The following is a 17528-nucleotide window of genomic DNA, read 5'->3' as shown; positions in this document are numbered from 1 at the left end:
AGACAAGTTTATTAAAACTTAGAAGTTATGCACTAGTCCACCAATATAGTCACAAACCTGATTTTATCTCTACTACAAATAGCAACCCACAAAACTTATATTTTCACATCAAATCCATCTAAAAAATACTCAAATACTAAACAATCTCATCAAACAGATTTCGATAATGAAGACCATCGTATTCATAGTTTTCATTTCGTTTGGTTGTGTATTCTTCCTTGTACCGATAGTGTTTGCCTCTTGTTACTTCTTTAAGAAAATTAAATGCAGTAAAACGACAGAAAAAGAAGAAATGGTGCACATCGATGAGCATCGACAGGTGCACGAGAACATATTGCAGGGTCCAAACGGCACAAAAACTGTGGCTATTACCATTGATGATGATTTGCATGTTCATGAAAAAGAAGAATGCATGGAGAATAAGTAGTTTGGGGAAGGTCCTTCCCATCAAACAGCTAGTCACAATATTTAATGCACAAAGTACAAATTTCTCAAGCTTGATATTGACCAAGATTGTATGAATTAAGATTGTATGAATTAAGGTCCTTCCCATCAAACAGCTGGTCAATTTACTAAGGATTTTATGTCAAATTGTGTTAATTAATTAAGATTATTAAAAGCAACAATGCCAGTCTTTCTACTTTTATGCCATCAGATAAGATATTGCATTTAGAACCAACAAATACTATCTTTGCTAAATGTTGTTTATCAATAAAAATACATTATATATGGTTACAAACCAATCATTAATGATGAAATGCCAACAAGTTAATGAGGATTCAAACAAGATCAAATCAAATTAGTATTACTTCATGATATAATAATTTTAAGGTCTTCTTTAATATGATTCTTCTGATATAGACAAATGAAAATCGTTATATATCGCAACATGTTCTTCGACCATACCTGCCCCTTTTCGTAGCCCAAACTTACCGTATCCAAAGCCACCTTATTGCTCCGTTGATCACCGCTGTTGATTATAACCCATTTGTTGGGGTGGGGATATGCATATCCCCCAGGTGGAGTTGTTTGTGGGTACCACCCGTTACCGTACCCTGCTCTAAGGTAGTTTACATACCCTTGGGGTGTTGTAGAGTACGGTGACTGGTAACCAGGCATTCCTTGTTGAATTATCATGTATGCAGGGCCCGGTGGATGATTACTACCGGATGTTCCGGTTGAATCTCGTGCAGGAAATGGCTTCTCTATGAATTGGTGCGAAAATGTAAACGTGCCAACAGATTTTCCTCTAACCGTTTTCACCTGGTAGTCGACCACGTGTTCACTGGTTCCTGAATGGGTGTCTAATTCTACAAGTTCACGAACCGGGATAGATACCTCACCGATATTTTTATCACCCCAAAAACGACGTTGTCTAAGGACAAACAAAAGGTTGGTGGTATTTATAGCTGAATCCTCAACCGGAAACTTTTTGAAGTCACTACATTCCCCACAAAATCTGGCAAAATTTTGTGGAGAATTTTTCGAATAATTTTCAATTGCAGATTAGGCCAATTTTCGGGAAGATAAATAGAAAACGGCCCTACGATCAAGAATTCCTTAAGGCGTTTTCCCGTTCGAAGCAGTTTAGATGCCAAAAATAACATTTTACTATTTTTAAAGGTGAATTTTGTACTTTTAGATCTGAGGATAAGTAATACCTTCACATGTGAATTGTTGTGCCTGTTTAAATACCACTACAATACTTGTTTTTATTTAATATTGTAATTAGGTACATCTAGAATCATGTTTGGGCTACTATCTCACTACTAGCTACAAAACGTTGCTGCTTTTATAACGACTTGCTTTTATTGTTCGAGTATTTTTAGCCGCTTTTTTATTTTTCTAGATTCATAACCTTATTTTTGTTTTTGTTTCTGAATTTCATTTTGAATGCAAATATATGAGAGTGTAGTTTCGTTTTGATGATAACTAATGGCTGTAAAACACGTATTTGATGTCACTACATTCCCCACAACATCTGGCAAAATTTTGTGGAGAATTTTTCAAAAAATTTTCAGTTGCAGATTAGGCCCATTTTCATAAGATAAATAGAAAACGGCGCTACGATCAAGACTTTCTTAAGGCGTTCCCCCGTTCGAAGCAGTTTAGATGCCGAAAATAACATTTTACTATTTCTAAAGGTGAATTTTGCATTTTTTAATCTGAGGATAAGTAATACCTTTACATGTGAATTGTTGCGACTGTTTAAATACCACTATAATACTTGTTTTTATTAAATATTGTAAATAGGTACAACTAGAATAATGTTGGGGCTACTATCTCACCACTAGCTACAAAACGTTGTTGCTTTTATTACGGCTTGGTTTTATTGTTCGAGTATTTTTAGTCGTTTTTTTATTTTTCTAGATTCATAACCTTATTTTTGTTTTTGCTTCTAAATTTCATATTGAATGCGAATATATGAGGGTGAAGTTTCGTTTTGATGATAATTTATGGCCCTAAAACACATATTTGAAGTCACTGCATTCCCCATAAAATCGGGCAAAATTTTGCGGGGAATTTTTCGAAAAATTTTCAATTGCAGATTAGGCCCATTTTCGCGAGATAACTAGAAAACGGCGCTACGATCAAGACTTCCCTCAGGCATTCCCTCGTTCGAAGAAGTTTTGATGCCGAAAATAAAATATTTCAATTTTTAAAGGTAAATTTTGCACTTTTAGATATGAGGATAAGTAATAAATTCACATGTGAATTGTTGTGCCTGTTTAAATACCACTATGATACTTGTTTTTATTTAATATTGTATTTAGGTACATCGAAAATCATGTTGGGGCTACTATCTCACCACTAGCTACAAAACGTTGCTGCTTTTATTACATCTTTGTTTTATTGTTCAAGTATTTTTACCCGCTTTTTTATTTCTCTATATTCATACACTTATTTTTATTTTTGTTTCTAAATTTCATATTGAATGCGAATATATGAGAGTATAGTTTCGTTTTGATGATAATTTATGGCCGAAAAACACATATTTGAAGTCACTGCATTCCCCACAAAATCGTGCAAAATTTTGTGGAGAATTTTTCGAAAAATTTTCAATTGTAGATTATGCCCATTTTCGCAAGATAACTAGAAAACGGCGCTACGATCAAGACTTCCTTAAGGCGTTCCCCCGTTTGAAGCAGTTTAAATGCCGAAATAAAATTTTACTATTTTTAAAGGTGAATTTTGCACTCTTACATATGAGGATAAGCAATAACTTCACATGTGAATTGTTGTGCCTGTTTAAATACCACTATGATACTTGTTTTTATTTAATATTGTATTTAGGTACATCAAAAATCATGTTGGGGCTACTATCTCACCACTAGCTACAAAACGTTGTTGCTTTTATAACATCTTTGTTTTATTATTCTAGTATTTTTACCCGCTTTTCTATTTCTCGAGATTCATAAGCTTATTTTTGTTTTTTTTTTTCTATATTTCATATTGAATACGAATATATGAGAGTGTAGTTTCGTTTTGATGATAACTAATGGTCGCAAAATACATATTGAAGTCACTACATTCCCCACAAAATCGGTTAAAATTTTGTGGAGAATTTTTCGAAAAATTTTCAATTGCAGATCAGGCCAATTTTCGCAAGATAAATAGAAAACGGCGCTACGATCAAGACTTCTTTAAGGCGTTTTCTCGTTCGAAGCACTTTAGATGCCGAAAATAACATTTTACTATTTTTAAAGGTGAATTTTGCATTTTTAGATATGAGGATAAGTAATACCTTCACATGTGAATTGCCCTGCCTGTTTAAATACCACTATGATATCTGTTTTTATTTAATATTGTATTTAGGTACATCAAAAATCATGTTGGGGCTACTATCTCACCACTAGCTACAAAACGTTGCTGCTTTTATAATGTATTTGTTTTATTGTTCGAGTATTTTTACCCGATTTTTTATTTCTCTAGATTCATACCCTTATTTTTGGTTTTGTTTCAAAATTTCATATTAAATGCGAATATATGAGGGTGTAGTTTCGTTTTGATGATAATTTATGGCCCAAAAATACATATTTGAAGTCACTACATTCCCCGCAAAATCGGGAAAAATTTTATAGAAAATTTTTTGAAATTTTTTCAATTGTAGATTATGCCCATTTTCGCAAGATAACTAGAAAACGGTGCTATGATCAAGACTTCCTTAAGGCGTTCCCCCGTTCGAAGCAGTTTAGATGTCGAAATAAAATTTTACTATTTTTAAAGATGAATTTTGCACTTTTAGATCTGATGATAAGTAATATCTTCACTTGTGAATTGTTGTGCAGGTTTAAATACCAATATGATACTTGTTTTTATTAAATATTGTATTTAGGTCGCATCTAAATCATGTTGGGGCTACTATCTCACCACTAACTACAAAAAGTTGCTGCTTTTATAACATCTTTGTTTTATTGTTCTAGTATTTTTACCCGCTTTTTTATTTATCGAGATTCATACCCTTATTTTTGTTTTTTTTCTTTCTAAATTTCATATTGAATGCGAATATATAAGAGTGTAGTTTCATTTTGATGATAACTAATGGCCGCAAAACACATATTTGAAGTCACTACATTCCCCACAAAATCGAGCAAAATTTTGTGGAGAATTTTCCGAAAAATTATTAATTGCAGCTTAGGCCCATTTTCGTAAGATAAATAGAAAACGGCGCTACGATCAAGACCCCCTTATGACGTTCCCCCATTCGAAGCAGTTTAGATGCTGAAAATAACATTTTACTATTTTTGAAGGTGAATTTTGCAGTTTTAGATCTAAGGATAAGTAATACCTTCACATGTGAATTGTTGTGCCTGTATAAATACCACTATAATATTTGTTTTTATTTAATATTGTAACTAGGTACATCTAGAATCATGTTGGGGCTACTTTCTCACCACTAGCTACAAAACGTTGTTGCTTTTACAACGACTTGGTTTTATTGTTCAAGTATTTTTAGCCGCTTTTTTATTTTTATAGATTCATATCCTTATTTTTGTTTTTGTTTTTAAATTTCATATTGAATGCGAATATATGAGGGTGTAATTTGATGATAATTAATGGCTAAAAAACACATATTTGAAGTCACTGCATTCTCCACAAAATCTGGCAAAATTTTGTGAAGAATTTTTTAGAAATTTTTCAATTGCAGATTAGGCCCATTTTCGCAAGACAAGTAGAAAACGACACTACGAGCAAAACTTCATTAAGGCTTTCCCCCGTTCGAAGTAGTTTAGATGCCGAACATAACATTTTACAATTCTTAAAGGTGAATTTTTCACTTTTAGATATGAGGATAAGTAATACCTTTACATGTGAATTGTTGTGCATGTTTAAATACCACTATGATTCTTGTTTTTGTTTAATATTGTATTTAGGTACATCTAGAATCATGTTGGGGCTACTATCTCACCACTAGCTACAAAACGTTGCTGCTTTTATAACGATTTTTTTTATTGTTACAAAACGATTTTATTTTACTATTTTTAAAGGTGAGTTTTGCACTTTTAGATCTGAGGATAAGTAATACATTCACATGTGAATTGCCGTGCCTTTTTAAAATACCACTATGATACTTTTTGTTTTATTTAATATTGTATTTAGGTACATCGAAAATCATGTTGGGGCTACTATCTCACCACTAGCTACAAAACGTTCCTGCTTTTATAATGTATTTGTTTAATTGTTCGAGTATTTCTACCCGCTTTTTTATTTCTCTAGATTCATACACTTATTTTTGTTTCTAAATTTCATATTGAATACGAATATATGAGAGTTTAGTTTCGTTTTGATGATAATTTATGGCCGAAAAACACATATTTGAAGTTACTGCATTCCTCACAAAATCGGGCAAAATTTTGTGGAGAATTTTTCAAAAAATTTTCAATTGCAGATCAGGCCAATTTTCGCAAGATAAATAGAAAACGGCGCTATGATCAAGACTTCCTTAAGGTGTTTTCACGTTCGAAGCACTTTAGATGCCAAAAATAACATTTTACTATTTTTAAAGGTGAATTTTGCTCTTTTAGATATGAGGATAAGTAATACTTTCACATGTGAATTGTCATGTCTATTTAAATACCACCATGATACTTATTTTTATTTAATATTGTATTTAGGTACATCGAAAATCATGTTGGGGCTACTATCTCACCACTAGCTACAAAACGTTGTTGCTTTTATAATGTATTTGTTTAGACTTGAGGATAAGTAATACCTGTTTAAATAGCACTATGATACTTGTTTTTGTTTAATATTGTATTTAGGCCACATCTAGAATCATGTTGGGGCTACTATCTCACCATTAGCTACAAAACGTTGCTGCTTTTATAACGACTTGATTTTATTGTTCGAATATTTTTAGCCATTTTTTTTATTTCTCTAAATTCATAACCTTATTTTTGTTTTTGATTCTACATTTCATATTGAATGCGTATATATGAGAGTGTAGTTTCGTTTTGACGATAACTAATGGCTGCAAAACACAAATTTGAATTAACTATATCCCCACAAAATCGGGCAAAATTTTTCGAAAAATTATTAATTGCAGATTAGGCCCATTTTCGCAAGATAAATAGTAAACGGCGGTACGATCAAGACTTCCTTATAGCGTTTACCCGTTTGAAGCATTTTAGATGCCGAAAATAACATTTTACTATATTTAAAGGTGAATTTTGCAGTTTTAGATCTGAGGATAAGTAATACCTTTACATGTGAATTGTTGTGCCTGTTTAAATACCACAATAATATTTGTTGTTATTTAATATTGTAATTAGGTATATCTAGAATCATTTTGGGGCTACTATCTCACCACTAGCTACAAAACGTTGTTGCTTTTACAACGACTTGGTTTTATTTTTCGAGTATTTTTAGCCGTTTTTTTCTTTTTCTAGATTCATACCCTTATTTTTGTTTTTGTTTCTAAATTTCATATTGAATACGAATATATGAGGGCGTAGTTTCGTTTTGATGATAATTAATGGCCGAAAAACACATATTTGAAGTCACTGCATTCCCCACAAAATCGGGCGAAATTTTGTGGAGAATTTTTTGAAAAATGTAAGACCCTGTTTCCATTTCAGTCGATCGGGACGCCGTCCAGGATTCGGGATGCCGTCCAGCAAAGAAGAGCTGGACGCCGTCCAATATTTGGGACGCCGTCTAGTTGGTCTGTCGGGCCTGCTGTGATATTTTAAGGTTTTAAAAAGGGGTATGTTGGTCTTTTTGCTTGGTGGCCAGTTTTAAGCCACAAATGGGCAAAGGTTGAGCTCATTCAACCTTATCTTCACCAACACAAACACTCTCAACCATATCTAGAGAGAGTAAGAGTTTAGAGAAAGAGGGCTTGATTTGGAGAAGAAGGAGTCGGATTCTCACCAAAGCTCGGGTTCTAAAGTTGTTCATCTTGCTCCTAGCTACGTTGTGGTGGTATTGGTAAGCTTAAACTTCGAATTTCATTTATTAGATTTGATATTCAAGTTAGGGTTTTGAGCTAGTTTGTTGTAAAACCCTTTTAGATGATGAAGTGGGTTCATGGTGACTAGTTATTCTTGTCACTTGGCGGATTTTGGGTCGGTTGATGATTTGGCCTTGATTAGGCTTTGATCTTGAGTTTTAATCACTAGGTTTAGTGATTATGGAAGTGTTGGAACACTTTTGGGTGTGTTTGGTTACCTAATTTTGAAATGGGTCGAATTAGGGTTTTGGTGTCAAAATGGGTAAGACACGTGTTTAACACTTGTGTTCGGGTTTAATCGGTGTGTTAGGACCATTTTCACTCGTGTTAGTGAATGTTGGTTAGTTTGGGCGCGGTTTGTGCTTGGAAGTTCATTTGGGTCGAAATTGCACTAAGTATCAATTGGGTTGGTTTGTAAGTCCACCCTAATTGTGTTGTTTGTATTGTATCAATTGGGTTGGTTTGTAGTGGACTCGCGTAGTTTGCTTTAGAAGACTTGCTTTTGGATTCGATTAGGATTGGGTAGCTTATCCCCAATCACCATGCTCGGTCTACGTTTTGAATTAAACTAAATGGGTCGAAATGGTCACTTTGTAGTAAGATGGGTGGATGTGGGCCCAGTGTTGTAAAACTCGGTTTTATTGTGGAAAACTCTTAGGTTTAATTATTATAACATATTGTGAAAGTGTTTTGGTTTAAAAGTGTCGGGAAGCGGGTTTACCGCTCGCGTTTGTTTGAAAAACTGATCAGAATATTTTAGTACATTTGGACGCCGTCCCAGATGGCTGGACGCCGTCCAGTCCTTCAGAGCTGGACGCCGTCCAGATAACTGGACGCCGTCCAGATGTGTTGTTTCAGGAAAAAAAATTTATGGCACGTTTTTGGAAGGATTAACGGGTTGGGTCGTTACAAAAAATCTTCAATTGCAGAGTAGGTCCATTTTCGCAAGATAACTAGAAAATGGTGCTACTATAAAGACTTCCTTAAGGCGTTCCCCCGTTCGAAGTAGTTTAGATGCTGAAAATAACATTTTACTATTTTTAAAGGTGAGTTTTGCACTTTTAGATATGAGGATAAGTAATACCTTCACATGTGAATTGTTCTGCTTGTTTAAATACCACTATGATAGTTGTTTTTATAATATTGTATTTAGTTACATCTAGAATCATGTTGGGGCTACCATCTTACCACTAGCTACAAAACGTTGCTGCTTTTATAACGGCTTGGTTTTATTGTTCGAGTATTTTTAGCCGCTTTTTTATTTTTTTAGATTCATAATCTTATTTTTGTTTTTGTTTCTGAATTTCATATTGAATACGAATATATGAGAGTGTAGTTTCGTTTAGATGATAACTAATAGCCGCAAAACACATATTTGAAGTCACTGTATTCCCCACAAAATCGGGCAAAATTTTGTAGAGAATTTTCCGAAAAAATTTTCAATTGGAGATTAGGCCCATTTTCTCAAGATAAGTAGAAAACGGCGCTACGAGCAAAACTTCCTTATGCTTTCCCCCGTGCGAAGCAGTTTGGATGCCGAAAATAACATTTTACTATTTTTAAAGATGAATTTTTCACTTTTAGATTTGAGGATAGGTAATACCTTCACATGTGAGTTGTTGTGTCTGTTTCTATACCACTACGAAATTTGTTTTTATTTAATATTGTATTTAGGTCACATCTAAAATCATGTTGGGGCTACTATCTCACCACTAGCTACAAAACGTTGCTGCATTTATAAAGACTTGATTTTATTGTTCGAATATTTTTAGCCGGTTTTTTATTTATCTAGATTCAAAACCTTATTTTTGTTTTTAATTCTAAATTTCATATTAAATGCGAATATATGAGAGTGTAGTTTCGTTTGGATGATAACTAATGGCCGCAAAACACATATTTGAAGTCACTACAATCCCCACAAAATCGGGCAAAATTTGTGGAGAATTTTCCGAACAATTATTAATTGCAGATTAGGCCCATTTTCTCAAGATAAATAGAGAACGGCCCTACGATCAAGACTTTCTTAAGGCGTTTTCCCGTTCGAAGCAGTTTAGACGTCAAAAATAACATTTTACTATTTTAAAGGTGAATTTTGCAGTTTTAGATCTGTGGATAAGTAATATCTTCACACGTGAATTGTTGTGCGTGTTTAAATACCACTATAATATTTGTTTTTATTTAATATTATAATTAGGTACATCTAGAATCATGTTGGGGCTACTATCTCACCATTAGCTACAAAACGTTGTTGCTTTTACAACGACTTGGTTTTATTGTTCGAGTATTTTTAGCCGCTTTTTTAATTTTTTAGATTCATACCCTTATATTTGCTTTTGCTTCAAAATTTCATGTTGAATGCAAATATATGAGGGTGTAGTTTCGTTTTGATGATAATTAATGGCTGAAAAACACATATTTGGAGTCACTGCATTCCCCACATAATCGGGCAAAATTTTGTGGAGAATTTTTTAAAAAATTTCCAATTCCAGATTAGGCCCGTTTTGGCAAGATAACTAGAAAACGACACTACGATCAACACTTCCTTAAGGCGTTCCCCCGTTCGAAGCAGTTTAGATGCTAAAAATAATATTTTACTATTTTTAAAGGCGAAATTTTCACTTTTCGATATGAGGATAAGTAATACCTTCACATGTGAATTGTTGTGCCTTTTTAAATACCACTTTGATACTTTTTTTTAATTAATATTTTATTTAGGTCACATCTAGAATCATGTTGGGGCTATTATCTCACCACTATCTACAAAATGTTGCTGCTTTTATAACGACTTGGTTTTATAGTTCGAATATTTTTAGCCGGTTTTTTATTTCTCTAGATTCAGAACCTTATTTTTGTTTTCGATTCTACATTTCATATTGAATGCATATATATGAGATTGTAGTTTCGTTTTGATGATAACTAATTGCCGCAAAACACATATTTGAAGTCACTACATTCCCCACAAAATCGAGAAAAATTTTGTGGAGAATTTTCCAAAAAATTATTAAGGGAAAATTGCACAAAAAGGTAACATAAATGCAACTTTTTCTCAATAAATGGTATATCCGCTTTTTTTTGCCCATAAAGTAGTATAATTTCAATTTAGTGCGTAAAAGGGTGTGTGATTGAAAAATAGTTGCAATTGGGGTAATATCTGACACGTGTCATTGTATTATATTATTTTATGCTTACATGTATATTCCATGTCAATATTTAGAAATAAACTTTAATTTTTGTTGCATATGTGTATATTCCATGTCAATTAAATCATCATTAATATTCCAAGTGTGATACTTTCATTGCTACATCATTAATACTATTTTATTCAACTTTAACTTAATAAAAAAAAATTTTTAAAGTGGTCAAACCCAGATCTTTACACCATCTTCATTGCTACCCAGATCTGCACACCATCTTCATCATCCTTCCATCTTCATCATCCTTCTACCCCAAGTTTAAAAAGATAAAATTCATAAATACAAATCAAAGTCACACAAATTAAACTCAAATTGAAACTTCAGATTCATAAATCCAAATCAACCCAACAGAAACATTACGTCCTAGTCATTGCTACAGTCGACCACACAGAAACAAATTAAACTTTAGATTCAAATTAAACTCAAATTGAAACTTTACGGCGGTGGTGGGTGGTGTCAACATACAGTCGACCACACAGAAACATGAACTTCCAACAGAAACATGAAATTAGTGATTAATTTTTGTTTAATTGGTGTGAAAAAATTATTCTTTTAGTGAGATTAAGATGCTGGTGGTGCAGTTAGAGGACAGGCGGTGGTGATGCTGTCGGAGGACGGGCGGTGGTGGGAACAACAGCAGGTGTTTGGTGAGTCGATGATGGATTTGAGTTTTAAGGTTTTGATTTTACATAATAATTCTGCTATTAGCCTGTTATGAATGTGATAATGATAATGATGTTTAATATTTTTGTTGAAGATGGAGATCCAATTAGAGAATCCTAGTCACTAAATTGTAAAAATTTAAAAAAAATGTTAAAATGCTAGTCACTAAATGAAATATGACATGTAAATACACATCATCAATAAAAATTATAAAAAAATCCACGATGTCACATGTTGTAGTGACCCGAACTTTTCCAAGTTTATATATATTAATTGAGATTGATATTTACATGATTAAATGTTTCCAACATGTTAAGCAATCAAACTTGTTAAGACTTGATTAATTGAAATATGTTTCATATAGACAATTGACCACCCAAGTTGACCGGCGATTCACGAACGTTAAAACTTGTAAAAACGACATGACTATATATATATGGATATACATATGGTTAACATGAGATTATGATAAGTAAGTATCTCCATAAGTATATTAACAATGAGTTATATACATATAAACAAGACTACTAACTTAAGGATTTCGAAACGAGACATATATGTAACGATTATCGTTGTAACGACATTTAAATGTATATATATCATATTAAGATATATTAATATATCATAATATCATGATAATATAATAATTTAATATCTCATTAGATATAATAAACAATGGGTTAACAACATTAATTGAGATCGTTAACTTAAAGGTTTCAAAACAACACTTACATGTAACGACTAACGATGACTTAACGACTCAGTTAAAATGTATATACATGTAGTGTATTTAGATGTATTAAAATACTTTTGGAAGACTTCAAGACATATATCAAAACACTCATACTTAACGAAAATGGTTACAGTTACTTTCCCATTCTTTTTTTTCATCAAGAATTCTAGTCGTATTCTTACCCGTATTATACACAGCTTCAAAACGTACTTACTATGGGTATATACCAATAGGAACTAGCATGGGATTCCACTTTTGATTATGTCATGTATGACTAATCAATTTTAACTTCTACCATGAGCTAGTCAACTAACTAGAACTCCTTTTAACCCCACTCACCACTCACCAATTACCACTCATCATTCACTCCATTTCACTTCCAATTCTCTCTCAACACACACACACACACACACACTATTATGAACGTATTTTTCCAGTATTTAATCATCATCTTCATCAAAAATCACTTCAAGAATCAAGCTATAATCATCATAGGAAGAACACTTCAAGAACACTTCAAAAATCCCTTCAAGTTTACTAATTTACTTCCAAGCTTTCTAATCCATTCCAAGTAATCATCTAAGATCAAGAAACCTTTGTTATATACAGTAGGTTATCTTTCTTATTCAAGGTAATATTCATATTCAAACTTTGATTCAATTTCTATAACTATAAACTATCTTAATTCGAGTAAAAATCTTACTTGAACTTGTTTTTGTGTCATGATCCTACTTCAAGAACTTTCAAGCCATCCAAGATCCTTTGAAGCTAGATCATTTCTTGTCACTTCTAGTAGGTTTACCTACTAAACTTGAGGTAGTAATAATGTTCATAACATCATTCGATTCATATATATAAAACTATCTTATTCGAAGGTTTAAACTCGTAATCACTAGAACATAGTTTAGTTAATTCTAAACTTGTTCGCAAACAAAAGTTAATCCTTCTAACTTGACTTTTAAAATTAACTAAACACATGTTCTATATCTATATGATATGCTAACTTAATGATTTAAAACCTGGAAACACGAAAAACACCGTAAAACCGGATTTACGCCGTCGTAGTAACACCGCGGGCTGTTTTGGGTTAGTTAATTAAAAACTATGATAAACTTTGATTTAAAAGTTGTTATTCTGAGAAAATGATTTTTATTATGAACATGAAACTATATCCAAAAATTATGGTTAAACTCAAAGTGGAAGTATGTTTTCTAAAATGGTCATCTAGACGTCGTTCTTTCGACTGAAATGACTACCTTTACAAAAATGACTTGTAACTTATTTTTCCGACTATAAACCTATACTTTTTTTGTTTAGATTCATAAAATAGAATTCAATATGAAACCATAGCAATTTTATTCACTCAAAACGGATTTAAAATGAAGAAGTTATGGGTAAAACAAGATTGGATAATTTTTCTCATTTTAGCTACGTGAAAATTGGTAACAAATCTATTCCAACCATAACTTAATCAACTTGTATTGTATATTATGTAATCTTGAGATACCATAGACACGCATACAATGTTTCGACCTATCATGTCGACACATCTATATATATTTCGGAACAACCATAGACACTCTATATGTGAATGTTGGAGTTAGCTATACAGGGTTGAGGTTGATTCCAAAATATATATAGTTTGAGTTGTGATCAATACTGAGATACGTATACACTGGGTCGTGGATTGATTCAAGATAATATTTATCGATTTATTTCTGTACATCTAACTATGGACAACTAGTTGTAGGTTACTAACGAGGACAGCTGACTTAATAAACTTAAAACATCAAAATATATTAAAAGTGTTGTAAATATATTTTGAACATACTTTAATATATATGTATATATTGTTATAGGTTCGTGAATCAACAGTGGCCAAGTCTTACTTCTCGACGAAGTAAAAATCTGTGAAAGTGAGTTATAGTCCCACTTTTAAAATCTAATATTTTTGGGATGAGAATACATGCAGGTTTTATAAATGATTTACAAAATAGACACAAGTACGTGAAACTACATTCTATGGTTGAATTATCGAAATCGAATATGCCCCTTTTTATTAAGTCTGGTAATCTAAGAATTAGGGAACAGACACCCTAATTGACGCGAATCCTAAAGATAGATCTATTGGGCCTAACAAACCCCATCCAAAGTACCGGATGCTTTAGTACTTCGAAATTTATATCATATCCGAAGGGTGTCCCGGAATGATGGGGATATTCTTATATATGCATCTTGTTAATGTCGGTTACCAGGTGTTCACCATATGAATGATTTTTATCTCTATGTATGGGATGTGTATTGAAATATGAAATCTTGTGGTCTATTGTTACGATTTGATATATATAGGTTAAACCTATAACTCACCAACATTTTTGTTAACGTTTAAAGCATGTTTATTCTCAGTTGAATATTAAGAGCTTCCGCTATTGCATACTAAAATAAGGACAAGATTTGGAGTCCATGTTTGTATGATATTGTGTAAAAACTGCATTCAAGAAACTGATTTCGATGTAACATATTTGTATTGTAAACCATTATGTAATGGTCGTGTGTAAACATGATATTTTAGATTATCATTATTTGATAATCTACGTAAAGCTTTTTAAACCTTTATTGATGAAATAAAGGTTATGGTTTGTTTTAAAATGAATGCAGTCTTTGAAAAACGTCTCATATAGAGGTCAAAACCTCGCAACGAAATCAATTAATATGGAACGTTTTTAATCAATAAGAACGGGACATTTCAGTTGGTATCCGAGCGTTGGTCTTAGAGAACCAGAATTTTACATTAGTGTGTCTTATCTAGTTTGTTAGGATGCATTAGTGAGTCTGGACTTCGACCGTGTTTACTTGAAAAATGATTGCTTAACAAATTTTGTTGGAAACTATATATTTTTAACATGCGAATATTATGTGATATATTAATCTCTTAACGCGTTTGATATTATGTGATAGATGTCTACCTCTAGAACAAGTCCCATTGACTCACCTAATAATAATGAAGAGTCAAATGTAAATTGGAATGATTCGTGGACTGATTCACAAGTTCCCGAAGAGGAACCGGAAGAAGAGTCAGAACCAGAAGAAGAATCGGAACCGGAAGAAGAATCGGAACCGGATGAAGAAATAGAACCGGTGGGGGAAATAATAAAACGGTTAAGTAAAATAAAATCCTCAACCAACTGACCAAGGTTAATTATGGTCAATGGTGTTTCGGCTAAGGAAGCAAAATATTGGGAGGATTACCAATTCTCCGATGAATCGGATTCTGACGAGAATTCCGATGATGTTATAGAAATTACCCCAACTGAATTTAAAAAGGCAAAAGAAAATAATAAGGGAAAGGGCATAAAAATAGAGAAATCTAATTCCAACCCCGATGAACTTTATATGTATCGTCAACCCCCGAAGTCCTTAAGTTGTAACAATGACCCGGGAACCTCTAAACCACCAGGTTTTTCTAAACCAATGTGGATAACGACGGCTCGTATTAGGGGAACATCATATATCCCTAGAAACTTGGCAAAATGAACCAAAACCGAAGAAGACGAAACAAGCGAGTCGGAATAAGATAGTTGTATTCGTGTGGTGTTAAATAAGTAATATAGTGTGCTTATGCTTTATGATATATGTAAAAATTGCTTGTATTAATAAGTATTTTTTTTATGAATCTAACTCTTGTCTATTTTACAGTATAAAAACACAAAATGGATAGACAACCCAATATTTTAAGAGACCTACCTGGAGACATGATTGATGAAATCTTGTCTAGAGTCGGTCAGAATTCTTCGGCACAACTATTTAAGGCGAGATCAGTTTGTAAGACATTCGAAGAACGTTCCAAGAATGCCTTGGTTTATAAAAGGCTTTCGTTCGAAAGATGGGGGATATCACATTGGGAAATCCATAAGTTACGATGTGTTTACTTTGACGCATATATTGCGAGGAACCCAAATGCTATTCTACGCAATGGGTTAAGAAATTATTTTGACTCAATATATCCGAATATTGGACTTCGTGATTTAGAAAAAATGGCTAACATGCAACATAAAGAAGCATGTTATGCTTATGGATTAGTAATGTTCGCTTCTCACCAAAGTGAGAACAAGAACATCGGCCTACAACTATTAAACAAAACGTTCTCACAAGTGACGGAGTCGGTAATTGGGGTAAGAAATGAGGGTTTTAGATTGTTACGGGACTGTTGGACATTACGTAACCCTCGTCCCTTTGACGACGTTACAACACGCTATCTTATCAACGGCCATAACGGTTATGTTCCACAAGACCAAGGATGGGAAGTAGTCCTAGTAAAACCAGAATGCATGACTTGTTTCTGGACGTATGAATTACGTGTCTTTATTGCCTTTGCTGAACGACTTGTGTACTAGCTAGAATTATCTTCACAACTATCTTGTATCAAAGTTATTGTGTGCTATATTTCATGCTTTATGTAAAATAAGCGGTATTGTAAGTTTGTAAAATATTGTATAAAAGTTTGAACGCGAAATATTATTATAATCAGTTTTTCATATAGAATTGTAGTAGTTGAATTGTATATTAGCTACTAAGTATGAACTTAACGGGTAGGTACTACCCGAATTTAAACTTATAAAATGCTAATATGAAGAAAAAGCTTTTATAAATGAGTTCATATTTTGCTACGAAATACTATTAACTACTCTTAATATTCTGTATGATTAACTTGTTCCATTTGACTATTTTGAAGGAAATGGCACCGACTACTCGACACACCGTGAATATGAATGAAGAGGAATTCCGTACTTTTCTAGCTTCAAACATAGCCGCAGTACAGGCTGCGCTACATACCAACAATAACCTTGGATCTAGCAGTACAGGAAATCGTGTAGGATGCACCTACAAAGAATTCACTGCCTGTAAACCTTTGGAATTTGATGGAACCGAAGGACCGATCGGATTGAAACGGTGGACCGAGAAGGTCGAATCGGTGTTTGCCATAAGTAAGTGTACTGAAGAGGACAAAGTAAAGTACGCTACGCATACCTTCACAGGTTTTGCATTAACATGGTGAAATACCTATCTAGAGCAAGTGGGACAAGACGATGCGTACGCACTACCATGGTCAGCATTCAAGCACTTGATGAACGAGAAGTACCGTCCCAGAACCGCGGTCAATAAGCTCAAGACAGAACTTAGAGGGTTACGAACCCAAGGATTTGATATTACCACGTACGAAAGAGGATTCACAGAATTGTGCCTATTGTGTCCGGGAGCATTCGAAGATGAGGAAGAGAAGATCGACGCGTTTGTGAAAGGATTACCGGAAAGAATCCAAGAAGATATAAGTTCACACGAGCCCGCCTCCATACAACAGGCATGTAGAATGGCTCACAAACTAGTGAAGCAGATTGAAGAAAGAATTAAAGAACAGACTGCTGAAGAGGCCAATGTGAAGCAAGTCAAAAGAAAGTGGGAGGAAAACGGTGATAAGAATCACCAA

General features: G+C 33.3%; 1 protein-coding gene across 1 annotated transcript in view; it reads right to left on the bottom strand.

Moving 5' to 3' along the window:
* Nucleotides 1-491: 491 nt before the first annotated feature.
* Nucleotides 492-17528, bottom strand: part of LOC139848471 (protein SRC2-like) — a 31451-nt gene continuing 14414 nt past the window's right edge. The window contains exons 2-3 of the mRNA XM_071838201.1: nt 934-1441; nt 492-560 (exon numbers count right to left, since the gene is read on the bottom strand). Of these exons, the coding sequence (XP_071694302.1) occupies nt 492-560; nt 934-1441 (577 nt within the window). The remainder of the gene's footprint in view (nt 561-933; nt 1442-17528) is intronic.

This window comes from Rutidosis leptorrhynchoides, chromosome 5 (genome assembly GCF_046630445.1).
Source record: "Rutidosis leptorrhynchoides isolate AG116_Rl617_1_P2 chromosome 5, CSIRO_AGI_Rlap_v1, whole genome shotgun sequence".
NCBI classification, from domain to species: domain Eukaryota; kingdom Viridiplantae; phylum Streptophyta; class Magnoliopsida; order Asterales; family Asteraceae; genus Rutidosis; species Rutidosis leptorrhynchoides.
Note: the sequence above shows the minus strand (reverse complement) of the source record. Positions and strands in the feature narration are given on the sequence as shown.